Source organism: Athene noctua, chromosome 17 (genome assembly GCF_965140245.1).
Source record: "Athene noctua chromosome 17, bAthNoc1.hap1.1, whole genome shotgun sequence".
Lineage (NCBI taxonomy): Eukaryota > Metazoa > Chordata > Aves > Strigiformes > Strigidae > Athene > Athene noctua.
Window position 1 is genome coordinate 11,984,612 of NC_134053.1, and position 20,630 is coordinate 12,005,241.

General features: G+C 42.8%; 2 protein-coding genes across 16 annotated transcripts in view; one reads left to right on the forward strand and one right to left on the reverse strand.

The window, feature by feature from the left end:
- PISD (phosphatidylserine decarboxylase) overlaps window positions 1-10,977 on the forward strand; it is a 29,137-nt gene extending 18,160 nt beyond the window's left edge. For 7 of the 8 annotated variants that reach the window (XM_074920741.1, XM_074920743.1, XM_074920740.1 and 4 more), the window contains 6 exons: window positions 2,164-2,329; window positions 4,410-4,646; window positions 4,778-4,916; window positions 5,798-5,944; window positions 7,726-7,886; window positions 8,194-10,977. In XM_074920741.1, coding sequence (XP_074776842.1) covers window positions 2,164-2,329; window positions 4,410-4,646; window positions 4,778-4,916; window positions 5,798-5,944; window positions 7,726-7,886; window positions 8,194-8,418 — 1,075 coding nt within the window. In that variant the 3' untranslated portion in view covers window positions 8,419-10,977. The remainder of the gene's footprint in view (window positions 1-2,163; window positions 2,330-4,409; window positions 4,647-4,777; window positions 4,917-5,797; window positions 5,945-7,725; window positions 7,887-8,193) is intronic. The other variant, XM_074920744.1, reaches the window with a different exon arrangement.
- Window positions 10,978-11,110: 133 nt separating this feature from the next.
- The window catches only part of SFI1 (SFI1 centrin binding protein), a 32,181-nt gene continuing 22,661 nt past the window's right edge, over window positions 11,111-20,630 (reverse strand). For 3 of the 8 annotated variants that reach the window (XM_074920964.1, XM_074920965.1, XM_074920963.1), the window contains 13 exons: window positions 20,373-20,475; window positions 19,770-19,866; window positions 18,962-19,122; window positions 18,454-18,528; window positions 18,091-18,165; window positions 17,539-17,715; window positions 16,583-16,824; window positions 15,568-15,666; window positions 14,145-14,406; window positions 13,324-13,462; window positions 12,430-12,550; window positions 11,870-11,972; window positions 11,111-11,341 (listed from right to left, as the gene is read on the reverse strand). In XM_074920964.1, coding sequence (XP_074777065.1) covers window positions 11,234-11,341; window positions 11,870-11,972; window positions 12,430-12,550; window positions 13,324-13,462; window positions 14,145-14,406; window positions 15,568-15,666; window positions 16,583-16,824; window positions 17,539-17,715; window positions 18,091-18,165; window positions 18,454-18,528; window positions 18,962-19,122; window positions 19,770-19,866; window positions 20,373-20,475 — 1,762 coding nt within the window. In that variant the 3' untranslated portion in view covers window positions 11,111-11,233. The remainder of the gene's footprint in view (window positions 11,342-11,869; window positions 11,973-12,429; window positions 12,551-13,323; window positions 13,463-14,144; window positions 14,407-15,567; window positions 15,667-16,582; window positions 16,825-17,538; window positions 17,716-18,090; window positions 18,166-18,453; window positions 18,529-18,961; window positions 19,123-19,769; window positions 19,867-20,372; window positions 20,476-20,630) is intronic. The other 5 variants (XM_074920967.1, XM_074920966.1, XM_074920971.1 and 2 more) reach the window with 5 other exon arrangements.

A 20,630-nucleotide genomic window follows, 5' to 3' on the forward strand; every position in this document is an offset into this window, starting at 1 on the left:
CAAAGCTTTTCTTTGGCCTAATTACTATAAAGCTCCTTATGCACTGAGTTGGCAGAGAAGGGCATGCTGTCAGATAACAAGGGGAATGAGGAGGCTTTCATTCCTTTCCTCTCTACTCCCATCACTAGGAGAATGGAAAAATTAGTGAGGGACTGTTCTGAAACCAGGCCAAGGCAGCAAGAAGCCCGAGGGCTCTGGAGCGAGCTGCCAGGATGCAGCTCTGCAGGGATTGGTCCAGCAGCGACTGCAGTGAAGGGGGGGAGAGCGGTGGGAGGGGGAGCGGGACCTCCACGCTCGCTCCGAGCTGGCAACCCGGAGCTGGCAGCCCGGCCCCCGGCCCCGCCAGCCCTGGAGCAGACCGCAGGCTGGCGGGTGGTAAGGGTGGGAGGAAGGATGTGAAGTGTCCCTTCCGATTCCCATGTCCTTCCTATTCCCCTGCCGAGTCAGTCCCACCTCCTGCTGAGAAGAAAGCCGGCTTTACCTCTGCTGACACAGCATTTCATCTCCTCAGGGGGTTGTTTTTTTTCCCCCCCCCCCACTTGCGTTGTGATGCAAAGATCACTCTCTGTTTTTTATTTATTAATTCTTGGGGGAAAAGAAGTTGCGTTCTCTGCATTAAAAAAGTCTCTGAGCCAAAAGCACCATCTTGCATCCCAGAGTGGTGACAGTTGTACCTGCCTGCATGATATTTTCATTCCGATCCAAGTTTTGAAAATAATATGTTGGCAAGAAAACTTCCTTTTAATTTCCCAGATTCTTTCCATCTTGGAAAGACATGCACAGTATTTTATAGTTCATCCTTCATGTCCTGAAATCGGTGAGAGAGAGAGCTGTTCAGAGCAGGCAGAGCATACCACTTCCAGCTTGTGTGTGCACATAGCTGTATCCTGGTTACAGGCATAGTGCCTTCAGCAGTGTGTGGAGAACAATCTTTTAGCCAGGATGTAAGTCTGCCCAGAAGATTTGAATATTTTGCCCTCAGGTAGGCAGACTTTCATTTGATAATGTGACCTTGGAAATGCCAATGGTTTCTTTGTGAGTAGAAGCCAAAGAATAAACAGGGTCCTGAAGGGTCTCTCATCCAAGGCTCCCACAAGAGTCTGAACTGAGGCCTATCATGTCCTCTGCTATTAAGCTGAGCAGCTTTTCCCTCTGAGTTACAAGTTTAACTTGTCCCCGTGGCCATTTGTGCAAAATGCGTTTCCCCTCAGTCAGGTCATCCACACGACAAAGTGTCATAGATGCAGTTGGTTGTGAGGCGAAGGAGTTGGTTATTGGGCTATGGAGACCACATTATCTTGCAGCCCTAGCAGTATCGACTCTGGCCACATGTTCTCTGTTCAGAACCAGAGTACCCAGTGAAGGTTTTTAAGACTTGGAAAGATGTCTTTTGGAGTCAAGTTATTCGTAAATCGTATTAATGAACTCAGGAGTGCCACTCCTGTTGTTTCTCAACTAAGTGCTTGTTTCCTGAAGTTAGCAAATGACCAACAGGTCTGCGTAAATTTGACTCCAACATCTTTTGTGATACAAAATAGGACTTGAGGCACAATCTAGTCAAGATGCCTTCAACACATGAACACTCTGAGGGACCTCAGTTTATTAGGTTTCAAAGATTTCTTTCCTCAGAGTATCTGTTCTTTCCTTAAATTGTCCCTGCATAGAGTTCTTATTAAAGTCCCAGCGTCCCACATTTCCAGCTTTCAGAATATCGTTTGCTGTCGTCCACTTTGGCTGTCCAACAGCTGGAGCAGTCACAAGAACCATTTCCTGAGGATGTAATCTTCTGGTGTAGGGAAGAACCACCTTTGCTTTTTGTTATTTCCACCATAGACTATCATGTTATGTTGTTAGTTGGATGAACCAGCTGTGACTTTGTTTTCAGATGTCACCTGCAAGTGATCTTGTCCTTAATTTTTGAGGGTGTCATTTGTAACATGTGATGTGTGAGAGAGAACACGATTTTTTGGATGACAGAGGATTTTTCTTCTTTCTTTTTAGATAAACTGGTCTTCTGTTTTGGGAAGGGGAAGAACTGATCAAAAGGAGTAAAGCAATGTTTGAATAAAGATTGGCAGGAATAAGTCACCCCCAGCTATCAGAAGCTGGTGGTTCTGAAGCTGAGATGGCTGACCCTCTTACGTTGTGTATGTAATCTTTCAGGTTGCAATTTCCCCAGCTGGCCCTGAGGCGAAGGTTGGGCCAGCTAAGCTGTATGTCTAGGCCTGCTCTGAAACTCCGTTCTTGGCCTCTGACTATTCTCTATTACCTTCTGCCTTTCGGTGCTCTTAAACCCTTGACCAGAGTGGGATGGAGGCCTATGAGCAGGGTAAGTGTGAGCAGGTCTCTGTTGCGCTTCGTGTCCATTAGCCGTTTTATACCGAAGGGAGCTGGCAGCACCTGGGTGGAGAGATCATTAATATAGCACAGGCTGATGATCACTAGTGTGAAAGCAGAGAGATGCAAATCATGTTTCCCTTTAATTTTTACAGTTCATAGTGTTGTGTTGACCAATTGCTTCACAGACAAGTGATTTTTTTTGGTAGCAGAGAGTCTCTTTGTCCTCTTAACAGTCAGGGGCTTACCCAGGAAAATCAACAGAAACTTTTTAATTAATTCAGTCACCTCAGAGTATCAGAGCTAGGATAAGGCAGACCAAATTTCTTCTCAAGTTCCCTTTCCTGGCCACATTGAAGTGGTCTCTTGCTTTCTGTCATTTTTGCAGAGGGTTTGTTCCTCAAGTTCTTTGAGCATTTGTAATCCAGCCTGTCCAAATGATACGCAGATCTCTGCTCTGACACAGGGAGAGAGCAGGGTGTAGGATGCCCTTGCATATGGTTATTCTCCCCGCAAATCATACAATTTCAGAATGCAACAACCACACAGATGTTTTGATTGAAAATTGCAACAAATTGCCATTCTTAAGACTATTTCATTGAACAACTGTTCTGTTTGATTCCATCAACTTGAAAACCAGGCTTCTCTGAAGAGAAGGGGCTACCAGGAAATAGCACTTTTGATTTTTGTGATTTTATAGTTGTATCTGCATATTCTCAGTGTTTGCGGAAAACTGAGCAAAATTGAGTGTAGAAATTAAAGCTGTGTAAGGCATGTCAGATAAAACGGCAAAGCATTTTTCACTACTTCAGCTTATATAACTTGGGTGCTGTTCATTTAGAAGTTTTTATGTGAAGTAAGATTAGGTTGGTGTTTTCTTTCTGAAATATCACTATTTTAATGTGACGCAGGATGGTGATTTGTGAGTGAAATCTTACTTCACTGTATTTGATATGATAGACAGGCTCTCAGCCAGTGTGTGCTTCTGTTTATGGCTGTATTTTGCAAGACTTAATTGTGAAGGATATGATTAACACTGAGAATAAATGATGACTCTCACTAAGAAAAATAAAAAAGAAAAAAACCCCACAACTTCTTGCTGGGAGTTAAATGTAGCTGAGCTGTACTGTTCAAAAACCCCTACCAGATTCAGCAGATCACTACTTCCTTTGCAAAACTGGTTTCAGAGGATTCAGTTCCTTTAGTCTACACACTCTCACTCCCCCGATTACATCATGGTCATATGATCTTTTTGGCTGATACCGAGTATCACAAACCCTGGAAGAGTTATCTGCTGGAATTACTGACAGGAAGACACTGTCATTTGTCCAGTTACATCAGCAGCATATACCTCTTACCAACATTCTTTCATTTGTTTTTCTTGCTACTAAAACTTGGGCTTTGGTGTAAGTTCAACAGTATATTTCTACAGGAATAAAGGCACTTTATACTCTTGCAATTAGCAACTCCATTGTTGTGAGAGAAGGAGTAAGATTGACATAAGTTTATAGTGGTGTAGTTGCAGCCACAAGGGTGTTTCCTTAGTTGTACTGGTATGATTAGAGCAGTACAGTACTGGGGTGTGGAAAACACCCTCATTGGTAGATGCAGCTGAGAAGCACATTATCAAACACTGAGAAATTATTTTTCAGTCAGTTTTCATTTAGTTAATCACAAAAATGAATATAGTAATGTTAAACCCTTCTGATGAGTGTTCTACTAGAATATGTGAAATGTGTCTTTTTTTTCTGTAAGCCTCACATTGGGCAGTTTTCAGTAACTTGAGTGTGGAGCTTCAGCCTTTGGGGGAGTGGAGAGTCTGGCTTCAGTGTAAGGTTGTAGTAAGTTTCATCCTGTCCCTCATCTGCTCTCATCAGAGCAGAGGGACTGAGGGTGAAGTGCAGTGTTAATTTTTTGCTGACTTAAAGGCTACTTCGTGTGTAGTGTAACCCACTGAATTCAAGGAGTGGTTAGCAGAACAGTTTGATCCTTTCTGTTTTATGGGGAGGAGTAAGAGAAAGCCGGTTCAGTGCCAAGAACTGAACGACATGGTGCGATTCTTCTTTGGGTAGGTCGCTCTGTACAAATCAGTACCAACTCGCCTGCTCTCACGAGCCTGGGGCCGCCTGAACCAAGTGGAGCTGCCTACATGGCTGCGGAAGCCTGTCTACAGCCTGTACATCTGGACCTTTGGAGTGAACATGAAGGAGGCAGCAGTTGAAGATCTGCATCACTACAGAAACCTCAGCGAATTCTTCCGCAGGAAGCTGAAACCACAAGCGCGGCCAGTCTGCTGTGCACACAGTGTGGTGAGTAGAAGGAAATGAAGGCTTTATGCTATGCTACCCACTTCCCCCCACCCCCCAAAGGAACGTGGCTGCTTCATGAGGAATGAATGAATTCCTGATGTGTTTTGGGGTTTTTTTTCTCTTCACTGTAGATTAGTCCCTCTGATGGCAAGATCCTTAATTTTGGACAGGTAAAAAACTGTGAAGTGGAGCAAGTAAAAGGGGTTACTTATTCTCTGGAATCTTTCTTGGGACCTCGCATCTCCACAGAGGAATTGCATTTTAGCCAGGGTGAGTTCTGCATCAGTTCTGCATTTATTCCACTCTGCCCTTTCAATGTTCTCAGAGATCACAGGAAAAGAGAATTTTTGTTTTTCTTTCTCTCTCACATTGTCAGGAACAAAAGCAGGCAGAAAAGATTTTTGTTTTGTTTTATTTGGGGATAAACATGTCACTCTTCTAGCTTTTCTCTTTCTCACCAGGGGCTTTATAGTGTCTTGCCTGGCTCATTCTGATTATCTGAATTTAATTGCTTGGTTCCTACAATTGACTCCAAGATCTGCCACTATAAAGAGGCTGTAGCACTCCTGCTGCCAGGCCAACTCCTCTCTAACAAGATTTGTGCTCAAGCACGACTGACTGCTGCACCTCAAGCAGTCTCCAGGGCCTTGAGTTTTGATGAAAGCAACACATTTTGCTAAACTGGCGGGGAGACTGATGAGACTGAGTTCTGCAAACAGTAGGGTTATTTTCAACATAAACATAAATGCAACTACTGTGTTTTATAATAGGGAGCCCTCACAAATTCTGTTCTTAAAAGGGGTGCTGCGAGAAGAACTGTTCTTTAAAGCTACCCTTTTATAAAAACTCTGTTTCAGTAGATTTCAGTTCCTGCTCTTCTGTTTAGGGAAGGGCAAACTCCAAAATTAAAGAACTTCCAAGATGTTTAAAACAATACAGGATCTAATTTTGCTGTAAAGGGAAAAGAACACTTGTAAATACTGGATTTCTGGATGAAGTGTATCTTTTTGTAGCCTCAGTGTAGCAACAATGCCTGTGGACTGCATTTAGTCCTCTGCTGTTACCACTGGTTCTCCCTAGGCTGCTGGGCTAGGGTAGATGAGTGCATGAAGAATGTTTTTAACCCCTTTCTTCCCATGGTTTCTTTGCAGCCTCACCTGGTAACTCTTTTCAGCAACAGCTAGTCACAAAGGAGGGGAATGAGCTCTACCATTGTGTAATCTACCTTGCCCCAGGGGATTATCACTGCTTCCACTCACCCACTGACTGGAGAGTGTCACACCGACGTCATTTCCCAGGTAGGTTTCTGTTCCTAGAAGACGAATGCAGAGCAGCTATGGAGGGAAGCATTGCTGTGGCACTGCTGAACGAGTTGAGCCGCTGGAGCAGTTGTGCAGTCACGTGATAGATAATGGTAGAAGAGTGATTTGTCACAAATGGGAATGAATTTTATAGTAGTGTAGTTTACAAGAACAAATCACATATCGATGGTGAAAAAAGTAATATTGTCTTCAAGCTGGTTTGGTTCTTTGAAATAACTGTTGATGTGTTACTTTATATTTTATATTTTATGTATTATCAGGAACAACCTGACTCGTTCCCAAACACTGTTTGTCCAGTTTGCACCTGAAACAGTTCTGCTATCAGACCAAACAGTACTCTAAAATATGATCTCTCCCTGTGTTTGGGAAATAAGATGTAACTAAACAATTACGCTACTGGAGCTGGGATCAGATGTTTTTGTCCTCTTTGCAGATAATTATACTCCAGTTTAGGAGATAACAAAAATGTTTTACTACTTAGTGTCTACCAAAAACCTAAGTACTTGGATTTGGATTCAAACACCATGAGAGAAGGACAATGCCACAGAGTTTGAGAAATGTGTCAAGTGCCAGGTTGAAGTTACCCCTTTGTTTCAATCAAAGCCTATTAGTGAAGTGCTACTATTGGGATTGCAGTGCAGCAAAGCAGATGCATTTTATAAAAATATGTGTAGTTAATATACCTTACTAAATTACTGTAAGGACTATGTAAAGATTTAAATTTTTGAGGTTTCTCTGTAGTAAACTTTTTAAAAGTGATTCATATGATTAGTATTTCCTGGTCAGCTCTAGCTACATAGCTACTTGGTTTTCAGCCACAGTCTCAGTAACCACTTCTATGCATTTTTACCAAGGGGAAGGGGCTGCTCTCATGCACTGGATAGTTAACCAGTGAAACCTGTTCCTGAGCTGTCAAAAGTTTCTTTAACTTCCTTTTTGTAGCCTGTAGCCTTCTTTTAGATGGATCTTAGGTGTTTATTAGAAGGCTTCTTTCAGTTCTGCCTATCAAAGCTGAAGCTAGGGACTAGCTCTGCCTTTGGCCTTACCCTGATCTCTCTTAAGGGCCTATCAGATGACAATTAACCGTAGTTGTCATGTGAATTTGTAGGTGACACTAGCATGAAGTTGGTTGGTTACATCTTTGGTAGAAGAATAGCATCAGGTAGTGTGGAAATGAGTTCCTGCCACCTCCATTTGGTGAGAGAGCAGTAGGTACGACTGATGCTAGAACAGGCTTCAACAATGGCAGACATTTTGAAAGGGACTCCCACCCCAGATTTAATCCTTAGTCTTCTGTCCAGAAAGATCCAACACGCTTAGGCAGGGCTTATATTACTTTGCATTCTTCCTAGCAGCATCACAGGGAAACTAAAGGCCACGTTCATCCTTCACTGTAAGGCTTGAACACCATCTGGAGCACCATCTACAGTTCTCTAATAAAGAGCAAAGGGGTTTGAGTTTCATACCTGGCTGACCAGTACCCCCCTCAGCTTTCACTTACTCCCATCTGCAGTTTCACCTTGGCTGTGTTTCCAGGCAGCCAAAGCCTGCCATTGAAGTAGGGAGCAACATCTTTCTGTGACCCCTTTGTTTTACTACACCCTTGTCTATCAGTCACTCTGCTTTGCATTTGCCTCTCTTCCTACAAATAAGTGACAAAATTGTTACTGAATCAGCTACACTTACACTGAAAATACCACTTAGCATTACAGTACTGCTCCCAACCAGATAACTTGATGATTTTCTCACTATTTCAGGTTCTCTGATGTCTGTGAATCCTGGAGTTGCTCGCTGGATCAAGGAACTGTTCTGCCACAATGAACGGGTTGTCCTTACAGGTGACTGGAAACATGGCTTTTTCTCCTTAACAGCTGTAGGAGCAACAAACGTGGGCTCTATCCGCATCTACTTTGACCAGGTGAGCAAGATAGGAGGCAACCTTCTGGTTTTGATGTTTAAGGTTGGTACAGTATAATAAAAGAAAATGACAAAAAAAATATTGTATTACTCTGAGATTAAGGTGTTTCACAGGACTGATGTTCTAAGACTGATGTAGAGGCAGGCATCTCCAGTATAGACTATTTTTAAAAAATATTCCTATTGTACTTTTGAATTGTAAGTAAGTTCCTCCATTGAAAATGCCTGGATAGCCACAGCCTACAGCTGTGCTAGTGCATACAGAGAACAGAAATCCTCAAGTAACAGTTTCTTCCTTCTCTGTACAGGACTTGCATACCAACAGTCCATCTTACTCTAAAGGTTCCTACAACGACTTCAGCTTCATATCCAACAACAACAAGGAGGGAATCCCCATGAGGAAAGGGGAACATTTAGGGGAATTTAACTTAGGCTCTACGATTGTACTCATCTTTGAGGCACCCAAGGACTTCAAATTCCACCTTAAAGCCGGACAGAAAATCCGCTTTGGAGAAGCACTGGGCTCTCTATAGAATTAACTCGCTCAGCAAGAAGGTTTTCTATACAAAGGGACTCTTCTCACACCACTGAGCGTTTCACTTAAGTGTGCATCACTCAGCAGGACCTGGGTGAGGAAAACAGATGTCATTGCTATGTTAAACTTGAGAGTATTTGGTCTACAGTTAACGTGCTGCTGAATGCAGAAAGAGAATTGAATGACCACATATGTATCAGGTACAGCTGCCTTTAAAGATGTTGACTGTGGAGGTTTCTGTCCCACCCTGTGCCTGTAGTCTTTCATTTTCTCCCCTCAATGTGCCACAGGATAATTATGTTCTTAGAGCCTGTAAGTCCCTTCTAAGCCTTCCTAGGCTGTGCAGGTGCAATGGGGAAGGGTGGAGGCAGAGATTAGCTGTATTTAAAGGGACACTGACAGGCTGAGTCAGACCTTGTACCTTATATCTGCAATATCTGTTTTTCAGACCTTGAGTAAAGAATGTGTTCTCATATTTATTTTATTCTAAGACACTCCGGTGAAGTTCTTGCTTACCTAAAGGCAGCCTGTGAATGCACAGCACGCCAAATGAGTGAGCAGCTTCACAGTCCAAAGCAACATGTACAGCAGACAGCATCAGTACAATAAATTACACTCATCCAGGTTTTCTACTGTTTGACAACTTCATTTTACCTGACATTGTCCCTTTAAAAATTGACTTTGCACTGTATTTTAAACCTGGAAACACTGTGTCTACATTCCATACAATGAATATCTTTGGGTTTTCTTTTTTTAAAAAAAAAAACAAAAAAACAAAAGCTCCATGTCCTAATCTATGGTTTTATTTTGCTACTCCAGGCCTTAAAGATTTTGTCTGTATGAGAGACAGTTACTTCACCTTTTGGATTAAGGGGTTGGAAAATGTAGGGAACGTTTTTATTGTGTGATGCAATGAGATGGCAGCCAAAATACGTTTTTAATTTCTGCTATGTATCTTCATTGTTGCTTTGTAACTAAATTCTTGAAGAAGTAATTCCTCTATTTACAAAACAGTTTCAGATACTCGAGGACCAATTTTTATGGCACGGAGTGAGATGTCCTATTATGTACTGACTGTGTATGAAAATAATACAGCTCTTTGAAGCAGTCCCAAGTTGCCTCCCAGGTGTCAGCCTGGCCCTCCTATAATGAACTGACAACTCTTTTATCTTACTCAAAATATAAAAAATCCCCACACTGGCTCTGACTTCTGCCCTCATACTTAACTCTAGGAATGTGCTGGGGGCTGAAAGCTCTACGCTGAAGCTTCATCCTACAGCAAAACTTTAGAGCCTCTTTGTCAAGAAGAGTTAAAATCTAACACCTTGGATCCATTGAATATGGCACTGGCAGAAACTGGTGCCAAAGTGGAGGAATTGAATTTTAAAATTATGTTTAATTTGTTTTTAGAGAATAAACTGTTTCAAGTCCAGGCACTCATTTAGAACTGACTTTACTAGCCAGAGCTTGTTGGAGTGGACATGCTTATGAAACTTGCCTTTCTGCTCTGAAAGATTTCTCATTAGTTCCTTGCTTGAGCTACTTTTCTGCTACTTCAAGGAGATGATAGGCTTTGACCCGCTCTGATTTCCTAAAGAAAATATTACCTATCTTCTTTGTATGCACTGCAGAAAATAGAATATAATTTTGTTGTACAAATGTCCAGTTTGCCAAGTCCTGTATGCTTAGCTTGTCATCAGGAAAGAAGGGATGATCAACTGCCTCCAAGTGATGTAGCCCAGCCATGACTCAGATACTGGTGGCTGTTTGGGTGACAAGCAGGAGAAAATTCATTTGGCTCCAAGAGTCAATGTTTCCTCACTTTACAGAGGGAGGAATTTGAAAGCTTGAAGTGGCTCTCAGCCACCTATCTTGTTAAACTTCTTGGCATTAGCAAGTTTACTCCTGCAGCAGTATATTAACTTACACAGGTTCTAGAAATGTGCACTTTTTTAAACCATTAAGAGTGAGAAAAGACTTAAGGCAAACATCAACCCCAAGAGGATAAAGCTAGGACTAGCTGCTTGATTACACTTCAGTGTCACATGAACAGTAGAAAGCAAATCTGTTCCAGTGGATGAGGGAAGAGACAAATGAAATATTTTCCCCCTCTTCCACTATGGCCCATGGCATCTGGACACAGCCAAAGCAACTTTAAGCTTTAATTTCTTCCTACTCAGCATCATCATCCACAGTATCTGAAGGTTGCTGTTAGCCTAGTACCAGAGGATGGGTTACCTGATGTTTGCTTTATTAGAAATCTAAGAAAGAGAGGATTCAGCATGCAAGTGGCTCTTTTCGTGATGGTCTTAATACTGTGCAGAGCTAGCTGATTAACAAACATCACTTGTTATGCAGTTGTCAGCAATGAGCCCTGGAAGTGAAAGCAAAGTTCCTAGAGGGTACTGATAATGCTGTGAATTTCTCCTGCATGGAGAATCCATTTAATTCAACTGTATCAGTAGCACAGTATTTTTGTATGTCAAGTGTATGACTTACTGACATGAACTCATTTAATTGCAAACACTTTGAAATAAAGAGTCTTATCAGTGTTGCTTATTTTTTTGAAATGTCAGAGTAACCTAAACTAGGTATTTTGAGTGCAGCATGAGCTGTGTTTAGCTCCTGTTTTGTTTTGTTTTGGTTTGGTTTTTTTAACCAGCTCTAGTAACAAAAAAGTCAGGCAAAAATATTTTAATTTATAAAAGTGCCACATACATAGAATAAGGAATTGTATACATCTCTTCCATCCTTCCCTGCTATGAAAGGAGCAAAAAGCCCCACCCAGGTGCTGGAATACTGGTACAGATGTATTACATATCCAGAGCAATCTGGATATCACGCAGGCGGGCAACCAGCTTCTGCACATGATGTCTCTCTTTTAGCTGTGCTTTGGTAAGAGTGTTGATCCTCACCTGCAACTGAAAGTGGAGACAACTGGCATAAGCTGTTTGTACAGCAAGACAGCATTTAGTCTGTTTGACAGAGGAAGAGTGAATGAGCTCTAGCAGCCTTTATATTATCCCACTTAATGGTTCTTGTCACTCTGGAACAGCCAAGTAATGGCTGCTAGCCTGAGGGTAACAGCTGTATGAACCTGGGAGCTGAGAGCAGTGCAGGTGCAGTCTGTTGTGGTGTAGCTACACAGTCCTGAGAAATCATAGAAAAAAAATCTGAGACTGAATCTACTCAAGCCTGTTCTGTACCTTTGAAATAGCCCTAGAAAAGTCTACTGGAGCTGGAGTTACATTTCTGAGCAAAGAGGAAGATGCATCTCCACAGCAGTCTGTTCTGCTTACCAGCCCACTTGTGATTACATTTCCCTTCTCTTGGCATTTTAATAACAGCTCATTATACAATTCCTCACAACTGCCATCAGCCTTTAGGCTAAGTGCATAGCATTAGTGATAATCACTTCAGGAACTTCACTTTGTTTGCTGTTTACACACCTGATCCAGTTCTTCCTGAACTGCTTGTACACCATCTTGGTCCCCTGGTTGTGTGCTCATTTCTAGCCACTTCTGTAGAATCTGTGCCTGCTGTTGACAGGACCTGATAAAATGGATTAGGAGGATTCTTTTATCCCAGTTAGGAGCTCAACAGTCTTAAGCCAACTTAAACTTGCAATAAGACCCAATTTTCTCTCTCAAACCAGTGAATGGCAAGTCTAAAAAAAAAAAAAGTAAAATAAAAAGGAAAAAGGAAAGGATGCTGGAAGGCAGAGAAATTTGTCTGAAAACTGTTGTCTCCATTTCCTACTCCTAGTTCCTGACTTCTTCCTTTCCTGACAGTTGAATCCCCTCCAAGCCCCATTTTCTTAAGCATTTTTGTAAATGCGTTCTTGTCCTAGTAGAGAAGTTACCAAAAACCTCTAGAACTTTTCTCTGTTTCATTCATAGCTCTACTGTGAACAGACCAGTTATTTTCAAAGTAGGTATGTACAAAAAAAAAAAGCAATATTGAGTTGACAGCATGAAGAAGGGCTGGCTAAAGGGGCTTTGCAACATACCTGAGTTCTTGCTTCCTGCTGAAGTAGTACTGCATCTGCTGTTGGATGTGTTGGAGTTCAACTTCCAGCTTTCTCTGGAACACCAGTTCTCTGGACCTGTGCTCCCCTTCTTCCCCTTCAGCTGAATGGAAGATACAAGGCACAGGCAATGGAAGAGGAGCAGACTTGCACTGTTTCTTATCAAGGAAAGGCAGTAGACAGGAAACATGGAACCTTCCCGAGTCCTTTTCACATGTTTTGTCACCCTGTGACATGTACTTATTCACCCAAAAGATCAGGTACAGTGAGAGGGCAGGAGGCCTGACAGCATTACATGCTCTGAAGGCTCCCTTTAAACACCAAAAAAGAAGAAATGCTCTAGTGATTGGTTGAGTACTACAAATGCTATTTGGGCCTATTCATGATTTAGTGGTTTACATCTATTTTAGAGCAAAGTAGTAAATCTAGTCCCATGGAACACAAATTTCATGCCCTTAGGTCATTAAAACCACCACACTGAGAGGTGCTTAGACACCATCCGTCCCCTTTACAACCATACTGTAAGCATGGGGAAAACTTAAAAAGAGAACCTTCCTGCGTGAATTCTTCCCTCCTGAAGTGAGTTCTGCTGTACATTCAGCCATGTGCATGCCGCAGCACTTGAGCACATTCTCGCTAGAAGCAGCTGACCCCTAGCATTTCCCATCCTTCAATCCCTAGAGCAGGGCTTTGGACCCCTGATTCAGCAGAAGCCACAGAACTTACCATCCTGAAAAGGAATGGCTGATACTCTTCACCTCCTATGATGCAGGCTTACAGGACTGCCTTGCCTCCCATACATGGGGAGTTAACTTGCAGTCTTGTGTAAACTGGAGGAGGACACACAGCTGCTACAGTTTAGGTCTGACGACCTACCTGCAGTTTGGTGACTCCATTTTCCCACCAGATCTTCAGGTGAGAGCAGATGTGGCTGCAAGTTTGGTCGCAACTTCACAGAGTCCCGCTGAGTGTCTTGGGAACAGGCTCCTTTGCGAGAACTAACAGGCTGATCTCTCTATAAGGACAGAACGATAACAGGGTTTTCTTGAGTAAGCCCTACAAGTGGGAGGCACCTGACCTGCTAAGCCCTACTCCCACTCTCAGATACACCCCTGTAGTTGCTGAGCCCCTCTCAAAATACCAGAAACAGCAGAGTTTAGAAATGGGCACTCTCATTTCCACCATGGATATATTTCATCAAGATTAACACCTCCCATTCTGTGTGGAACAGAGGAGTTTAAAATGCAAGCACCCACTTGCAGATGCAATAAATTTTAATTTTTGAGATTCTCAGCCACAGCCACTGCTACTAAACTGAGTTACTCCTAAATCCCTGTAATCTAGTTGGCAAACCAACTGCTGTAACTCTTTGAAGGAGCAGCACTCGCGAGTCAATTGCTAGGAAAAGCATCCAGGTAGGAAGGACAGAAGACCAGGAGAAAAGGCACAAATTACAGTACAACATGCTTGTGGATTGATCAGCTAGTGAAATACTGCTTCAGACTCATGGTAAACAGTTCTTGGGCATTCAGAGCCAGTTAACTTGGTCAGCTTTTAAGATGACAGCTAGAATAAGAAACAGCTCGACAACCAGATGGGCAGTCCGGAGGAGCCATGGGAAAAACCATCCATAAGCAGCACGCATGTTGACAGTAGCCCTGTGAGCACACTGATTTTTCCTTCAGCAATACACTCACCGTTTCTGCTCCAGCTTTCACCTGAGACATGAAAGCTGAAGGAGAGCGTAGCTCTGGCCTCTGAGCAGCACAGCACACATCCTGAGTCCGCAGTGGTACAGACGGGACAGCGGCACATGTGGGAGGTGGATAGAAATGAGTGGTGTTGCCCATTTGAGATAGACATTTACAGGCACTTTCTTCCATTTGAGGCGTTAGCATTAAGTTCCCAGTCTGCGCAGAACATTTGTTCACAGCTGGTTGCTGAAAGGGTGCCTCTGATCTGTAAAGGAAGAAGGACGAGTTCCCTGTACATTGCAAACTGTTGGTCTTGTCCTTTGCAGTCAGTGCAAAAAATAGGAAGAATCTTTTTACTCCCTTGCATGCAGCTTTCCAGTTAGCTGCTTTATGATGCAGGGGAAACCTCAATTTAAAAAAACCAAACAAACAAAACACACACACACAAAAAACAAAACACCACAGTGTTTTTTTTTAAAAAAAAAAAAAAGCAGCAAAAGCAGTTAACATTTCCATTACTCCTACCTGCCCTGCTCCAAATCCTCCTCATTCATGCAGGCTGAAACAATTTCTTTAGAGCGGTGAATTCAACCCATTAACAAAACCCTGGTTTATTTTGCTTTGGGGACAAAAGAAAGAGGGGAGCAGAAGCAGCAATCTCAGACGTGTTTTGACAGGAACAGGAAACTGATAGATACTTCCCTCCTCTAAAGCTAATTACAGAACAGTTTCACCAAAAATGTACATCTGCTTAAAAGCAATTTCAGCTTCTATAGCAAGAGCAGTTTCAGCTCCCTCACTTTCAGGGCTAAGACGTGATACCATAACCAAAACAAGTGCAGAACACTCAAGACAGTGAAACCACTGCTTAGTTGAACAATTTCAGTAGCACAGACCTTTCAGGGGAAAGTAAAAATAGAGCAACAAAGCTGATTCGGTCAAGACAGAGAAATATTCAGTTCTGGCTCTGCATTACCAGAATCATTAATGATTCCCCAGTAGATCAGTTAAATCCAGACCCAAACCTGTTGTGAAGCAAATATGACCTGTGAGCCAAAAAGAATCCTGCACAACACAAAATTCCGAGTTTATGTGGCAAGACTAACAGAAAAGGAAACTTTACTTATTAACTAAGCTCACTGATTTTTGAAATAAGTGATGTGCCTTATCTTTCCCTCAAAATCTCTCACTAATGAAACAAAGGCCTTGGTTGCTATTTAATTAACTTGAAAGTTCCATTATTCTTGTCTGCTTCATATAAGAAACTTAAAGATTTTAAGGTCACTATGGCTTTTTGGTAGTATAAAGCACTGCACAGTTCTGTAACTACTGGATCTTCTGTATTGTGAAGGTAAGGGGATTGGAGAGGATAAGCACAGCATAAGTCACCCTCTTTTTCTTTACTTTTAAAAACAGATTTTTCTACCTAGTAAAAGGAGGTCCCAGCAGTTCCTTGCTCTCTAAATTAGATTCCAGAAGGAAGTCAGGCCTCCATGGTGGTAACCTTGCTTGTCGAATAGCACTTCTGAAAAGAACAAACAGAACTAATAATGCCCCGTATTTGTGATTATTTTAAATCAGCATTTAAATTTTAACTGGCATTGCAGCTAAAGACAGTCCTATTCCATCACTCATCCTTGCATGCAATAATAACTTTTAGATTAAATTTCAGCCTGAATTACTGCTGCAATCTGGTTCGCCATAAGAATGATTATGCCAACATGAGGAGTGGTGGAAGGGACTGAGCCGAACAAGGCAGAACTACTACTTTTGGCAGCATATACTCGCTTGAAGAAATGTGAACCTATCACCTTATTTCTGTGTAAGGCTCCTGTCCTGGACTGAGAAGCTTCATGGAAGATTATTCCTTGCAATTTCCCCATGAGCAGTAAGAATTTTTTAAGGAATAGCTTCCCAGGGGAAAGAAAAGGGGAAGAGAAAGTTCAGTTTCTACACAGCCAGAATCTTGATGTTTATCATTTCATCAGACTTTCGACATGACTTCAGTGACAGCTCTAGGTCACTTGGGCAAGATAAACTCTCACAATGGTAAAAGTCCCATCACATACATCTTCCAACTGTTTCCCTGTGTAACTTTTCCTATGACAAACGTGCCATGAATTCGTAATTGTATATTGAGAAATGCATAGTAGAAAGCATATAGCTGAACTGATTCTACCTGTCACTGATATGAAGTATAAAGTCCCAAATTCTTTCATTATTTGTGGGCTGATGTATGCATTATACAGCAGCTCTTGTGTAACACTGCAACGCCAGCTGTATGATGCAGGGTCAGAGACTTAGAGAAATTGCATTGAACTAACAGTTATCAGTGTGAAAACTCGGAAATACAAAAATGAGAGACACCCCAACAGACTACATGTATGCAAAGCTACATACATGCCAGAGAAATGCAGGAGGGACTAGAACTGTACACTCACAGATCACTGAGAACTGAGTCCCCATCAGCAAGGTGAAATGGTAGATGACTGCATTTGGAAGGCCGTGGCTCTTCCTCTGCTGAATGTCCTCTTGTCTCAGGGCTAACACCAGGTCTTCTAGATGTCACTTGTTTCTTCAGAAGTGGCAGAAAGGAACAAGGCTTATTTAATTTCTTGGAAAGAGCCTTCTGCTTCCACAGCATGGCACAACGATACACTGACTGGTGAAGGTTGTAGGCTGCCTGCCAACACAAATAGAGCATCTGATGGCTGAGAGTAGGAAGCAGCAGCATGCCACCCAGGGAGAACACCACCACAGAAAGAACCGAGATGTCTGATAACATCACAGCCATCCCAGCTCTCTAAGCTAAATTAGCAGGTCCACTGCAGTAACATTTGGGTAAAGAGAATCAGCTGGGTAGTTCTGCAGTTAGGCAGGCTGCACATTAGCAAATGAACAACTAGTGTCTTGAAAACCTGAAGAGCTGGGAAAGCTGCCCAGGAGCAGGAAGAGAGCAATCAATATAGACATCCCTATCTTCCTTTCTACACATGGGGCTGGGCTGATACTCGAAGGCAGAAGTGACATAAGCCCACATTTGAAGGTGTAAGTGGTGCTAAAGCTAAAATGGGATTAGATGCAGCCTCTAATGCCTCATTTTAGTACAGAATTTAGAGACCAGACCCTAGCCACATGCAAAGGCTTCATGCAGCAATGCTGTTTATGGCAAGAATTGGACAGTTTTGACATAGCTTCATTAAGAAAGGTTCCCAATTAAGTCTGAAGTGCTCAAGTCTCAGCTGAATGAAAGGTGTTCTGCTTTGAACCACAGGCCAACATGTATGTCAGATCCAAACAAGAGCGCCAAGATACATAAACAGACACAAAGACACACACAGAGCAGATCAGAGCAGACCAGTCCTGGGTGTATCTGGGCAATCACTGTCTCTTTCACCTTCAGCTGGTGCTGGGCTTGCAGCTGTCCCTGCAACTGTTTCATGCCAGCAGTGTATCTCCAGACCCGGGTTACACCTTCTCTCGGAAGAGCAGTGTGGTAAACTCCTGTGGCTTTTTCAGTGAGATCTTTCTTCTGCTGCTGCCCTTTGGCAAATCTGAGCCAAGCATCAAATACCTACAACATGACCAGCAGATAGCTGCGAGTGTTACAAAGACCAGTCCCGGGCCAGGGACTCCCCCTGCAGACAGGAACACTTTCCCTTCCACTGTATAGTAACAGGCAGAGCTACAGCAACAGCAGGACACAACCACAAGGACAAAGGGTCAGGGATTTAAGACAGCTGAGGCTGGATGGGGAAAAACCCGTGCAAATTTTTTAATCGGATAAGAGGATTTAGGGACAGTTTTCCAGCATCCTAGAATAACATATATCACCCCAAAGATTAAAGGAAACAGATATTCAACATGCACTCTGCTGACTGCAGTTAAATCTGCATATGACCTGCACATCTACAAATGCACTCATTTGCCCTAACCCCTCCACCCTTACCTTTCTCTGCAATGAATTAGACCAGTGCCACAAGGCTTGCACTGTCTTCTGCTTTTCCCACCGTTGCTGCAACAGCTATCAGGGAAAAAAATTGCACATCACCCAGGTTAGGACTTTACACATCCCACACCAGAAGCACTAGGTAGAGCATCAACCAAACAGAACGTGGTGGTGGAGCCATAGCAGAATAACCTGCTCAGTTCACCCAGTTTGCATGTCTTGCACCAACAGAACCAAAAATCCAGAAAAAGTTTAATTTTTTTTTTTATTTTTTTTTCCCTAATGGGTAAATGGCACATGAAGGAGAAAAAGGGATAACGATCAGCAAGGAGCTAGATACCTACCCAGAGGACAATTCCTTACCCGTGTCTTCCAGCAAGAGAAGGAAGCAGAGCAAAGTCTACGAGTCATTAGCTGATCTGCCTGTCTCTGTAGTAGCTGTTGAGGCAATCAAAACAGTGAGTCACTTGCAGACAAACCCCACTTATCTGAGCCAAATGCTACTACAGCAGAACAGGTACCAAACAGCTTTTATCACCCTCCCTTTGTTCTGTTGAGGCCACCCTCAATATTTAAGTGCCCTACAGTGTAACCCCATTTGCAAATATCTATGTGCCCAGGCAAGGATTTCATTAACAGTCAATGATCCCACACATGGCAAGCCCAGCTTGTTATCTGTTAAAGTCTATTAGTTCTATCAAAACTTCTTCAGGCAAGACACAGGCACGTTCCTTCCTCCTCAACACACCAGGCTGTCTTGGTCCTCCTCAGCCAAGACTACCATTCCCTTCACCAGGGGACATGGCCTGCTCCTCCACACCTGTAACTTCCCCCCGGCTCGCTGGCTGGGGAGGCTGCAGATCCCTCTCACCGTTTTCCCAAGGCACCGCTGATGATATTTCTTCCATTTCACCAGGTACTTCTGGAGTAGCTGCTGCTGATGGTGCTGTACTGCCCTGTGCTGCTGAGCCCTCAGCATCAGAGACTCCCTAGTTAATTCCTTCCAGTGAAGAAACAGGGTCTGTAAACGCACTGGTAGGAGAAGATAAATTAATTCACATACCAAAAGGAGACTATTAATGTCAGAGAGTATCAGGTGATCAGCTGTTTTAGTAATACTTAACACACTGACAATACTCAGCGCTAGGAAGGATTGTGAAACACTTCAGGTAACGGACAGTGAGCTGTGACTTGCGAGCCTTCCCTGCTGCACTGACATTCTTTATGAAATAATTTTCCCTCTGTACTTCAGTGTTCATGTCAAGAACATGGCTAGTACCATGAAAATGCTTGCAGAGTTTGAGGGCCTTTTTATATTATTTACTGGACAAAGATTGAAGCAGTAATTGGTAAGATTACTTGCACTGCCCTCGAAACAGAGACATCTGAGCTTCTCAAAATTAGCAATGGGAAATTCCTTTGAGGAAGGAAGTGTTAGCATCCCTTATATAGACAGGGAAACAATAGAGAAGCAAAAGTCATACAAGCAGCCTTCAACAGATCACTGGAGTCTCAAGTCATCCCCCATTCTATGAGGATATCCTTTGTAGGCTTAATAGACCATCGAGTCGTTTCACCTGTCAGATGACACAAAGGACTGCCCTACTAAGCCATGTCGTTTGAAGGATCATACACAGATAACTCAGTCTTCTGAGAGTTTAATATCTCCACCAGCTCACCTATATCCAAATATTTTCTGGCCTCCATCACAGCCGTCACCTTCTGCTTACGGCAATACACTCGTAGTTTGGCAGCGTGGCTCCACTCTAGCAACACCTAAAGATACAATGCAAACAAGAGACAGGATACAGACTGGCACTGCAATGGTCTTTGGAAGGGGAAACGATGTACTCCACAATGCTGACACCATAACCACCTCCACCTCACTTTTCACATAAGGCTCAACAAGACGTTGCAGATTTCCTACAAATTAAATACAGCAGTATTTCAGAGGGTCCCCCTGGCTTTTTTCAAGGCATTGTTCTTTTCTGCTTCTCTGTCTGCTCCTGCCCCCACCAGGTAATGTTACTATGCTCTATCATACTACTGGTTTTCCCTTCTTTCTAGGAAAAGGGAGAAAGAAAGGAAGAGAAAAAACACATGAGCTCACTCATAGACAAGTTTCAGGGATACCTGTAAAAATAAGATGGGACTCCAACATTTTAGACCTCTCTCAGTAGTGGCTCATAGATTAAGTTTTTGGTCCTTGTAACTGCATGATCCAACCCCTGCCTGAACTAGCATCTGCACTTAGACCTTGGTATCTGCTATACAGAACCTACCTTTGACAGGATTGCTCTCCTGTAATGCTCATCTGCCCAAATAGCTGCCTCATCTTCATGTATAAGAGCAAGGGCATTTTCTCTCCACGTACACAGAAGCTGTCTGAAGGTAAAATATACAGAAAATTAAAAATCAAACAAAAAACATTAGGTATTCTCACTTGTTCACTTGGCACTTTCCCACTCACAGGGGAACCAAAACCAGCTGCCTTTATAAACTGAGTCCTGAAAACGAGCTTCTGCCCTTTCAGCTCTCTG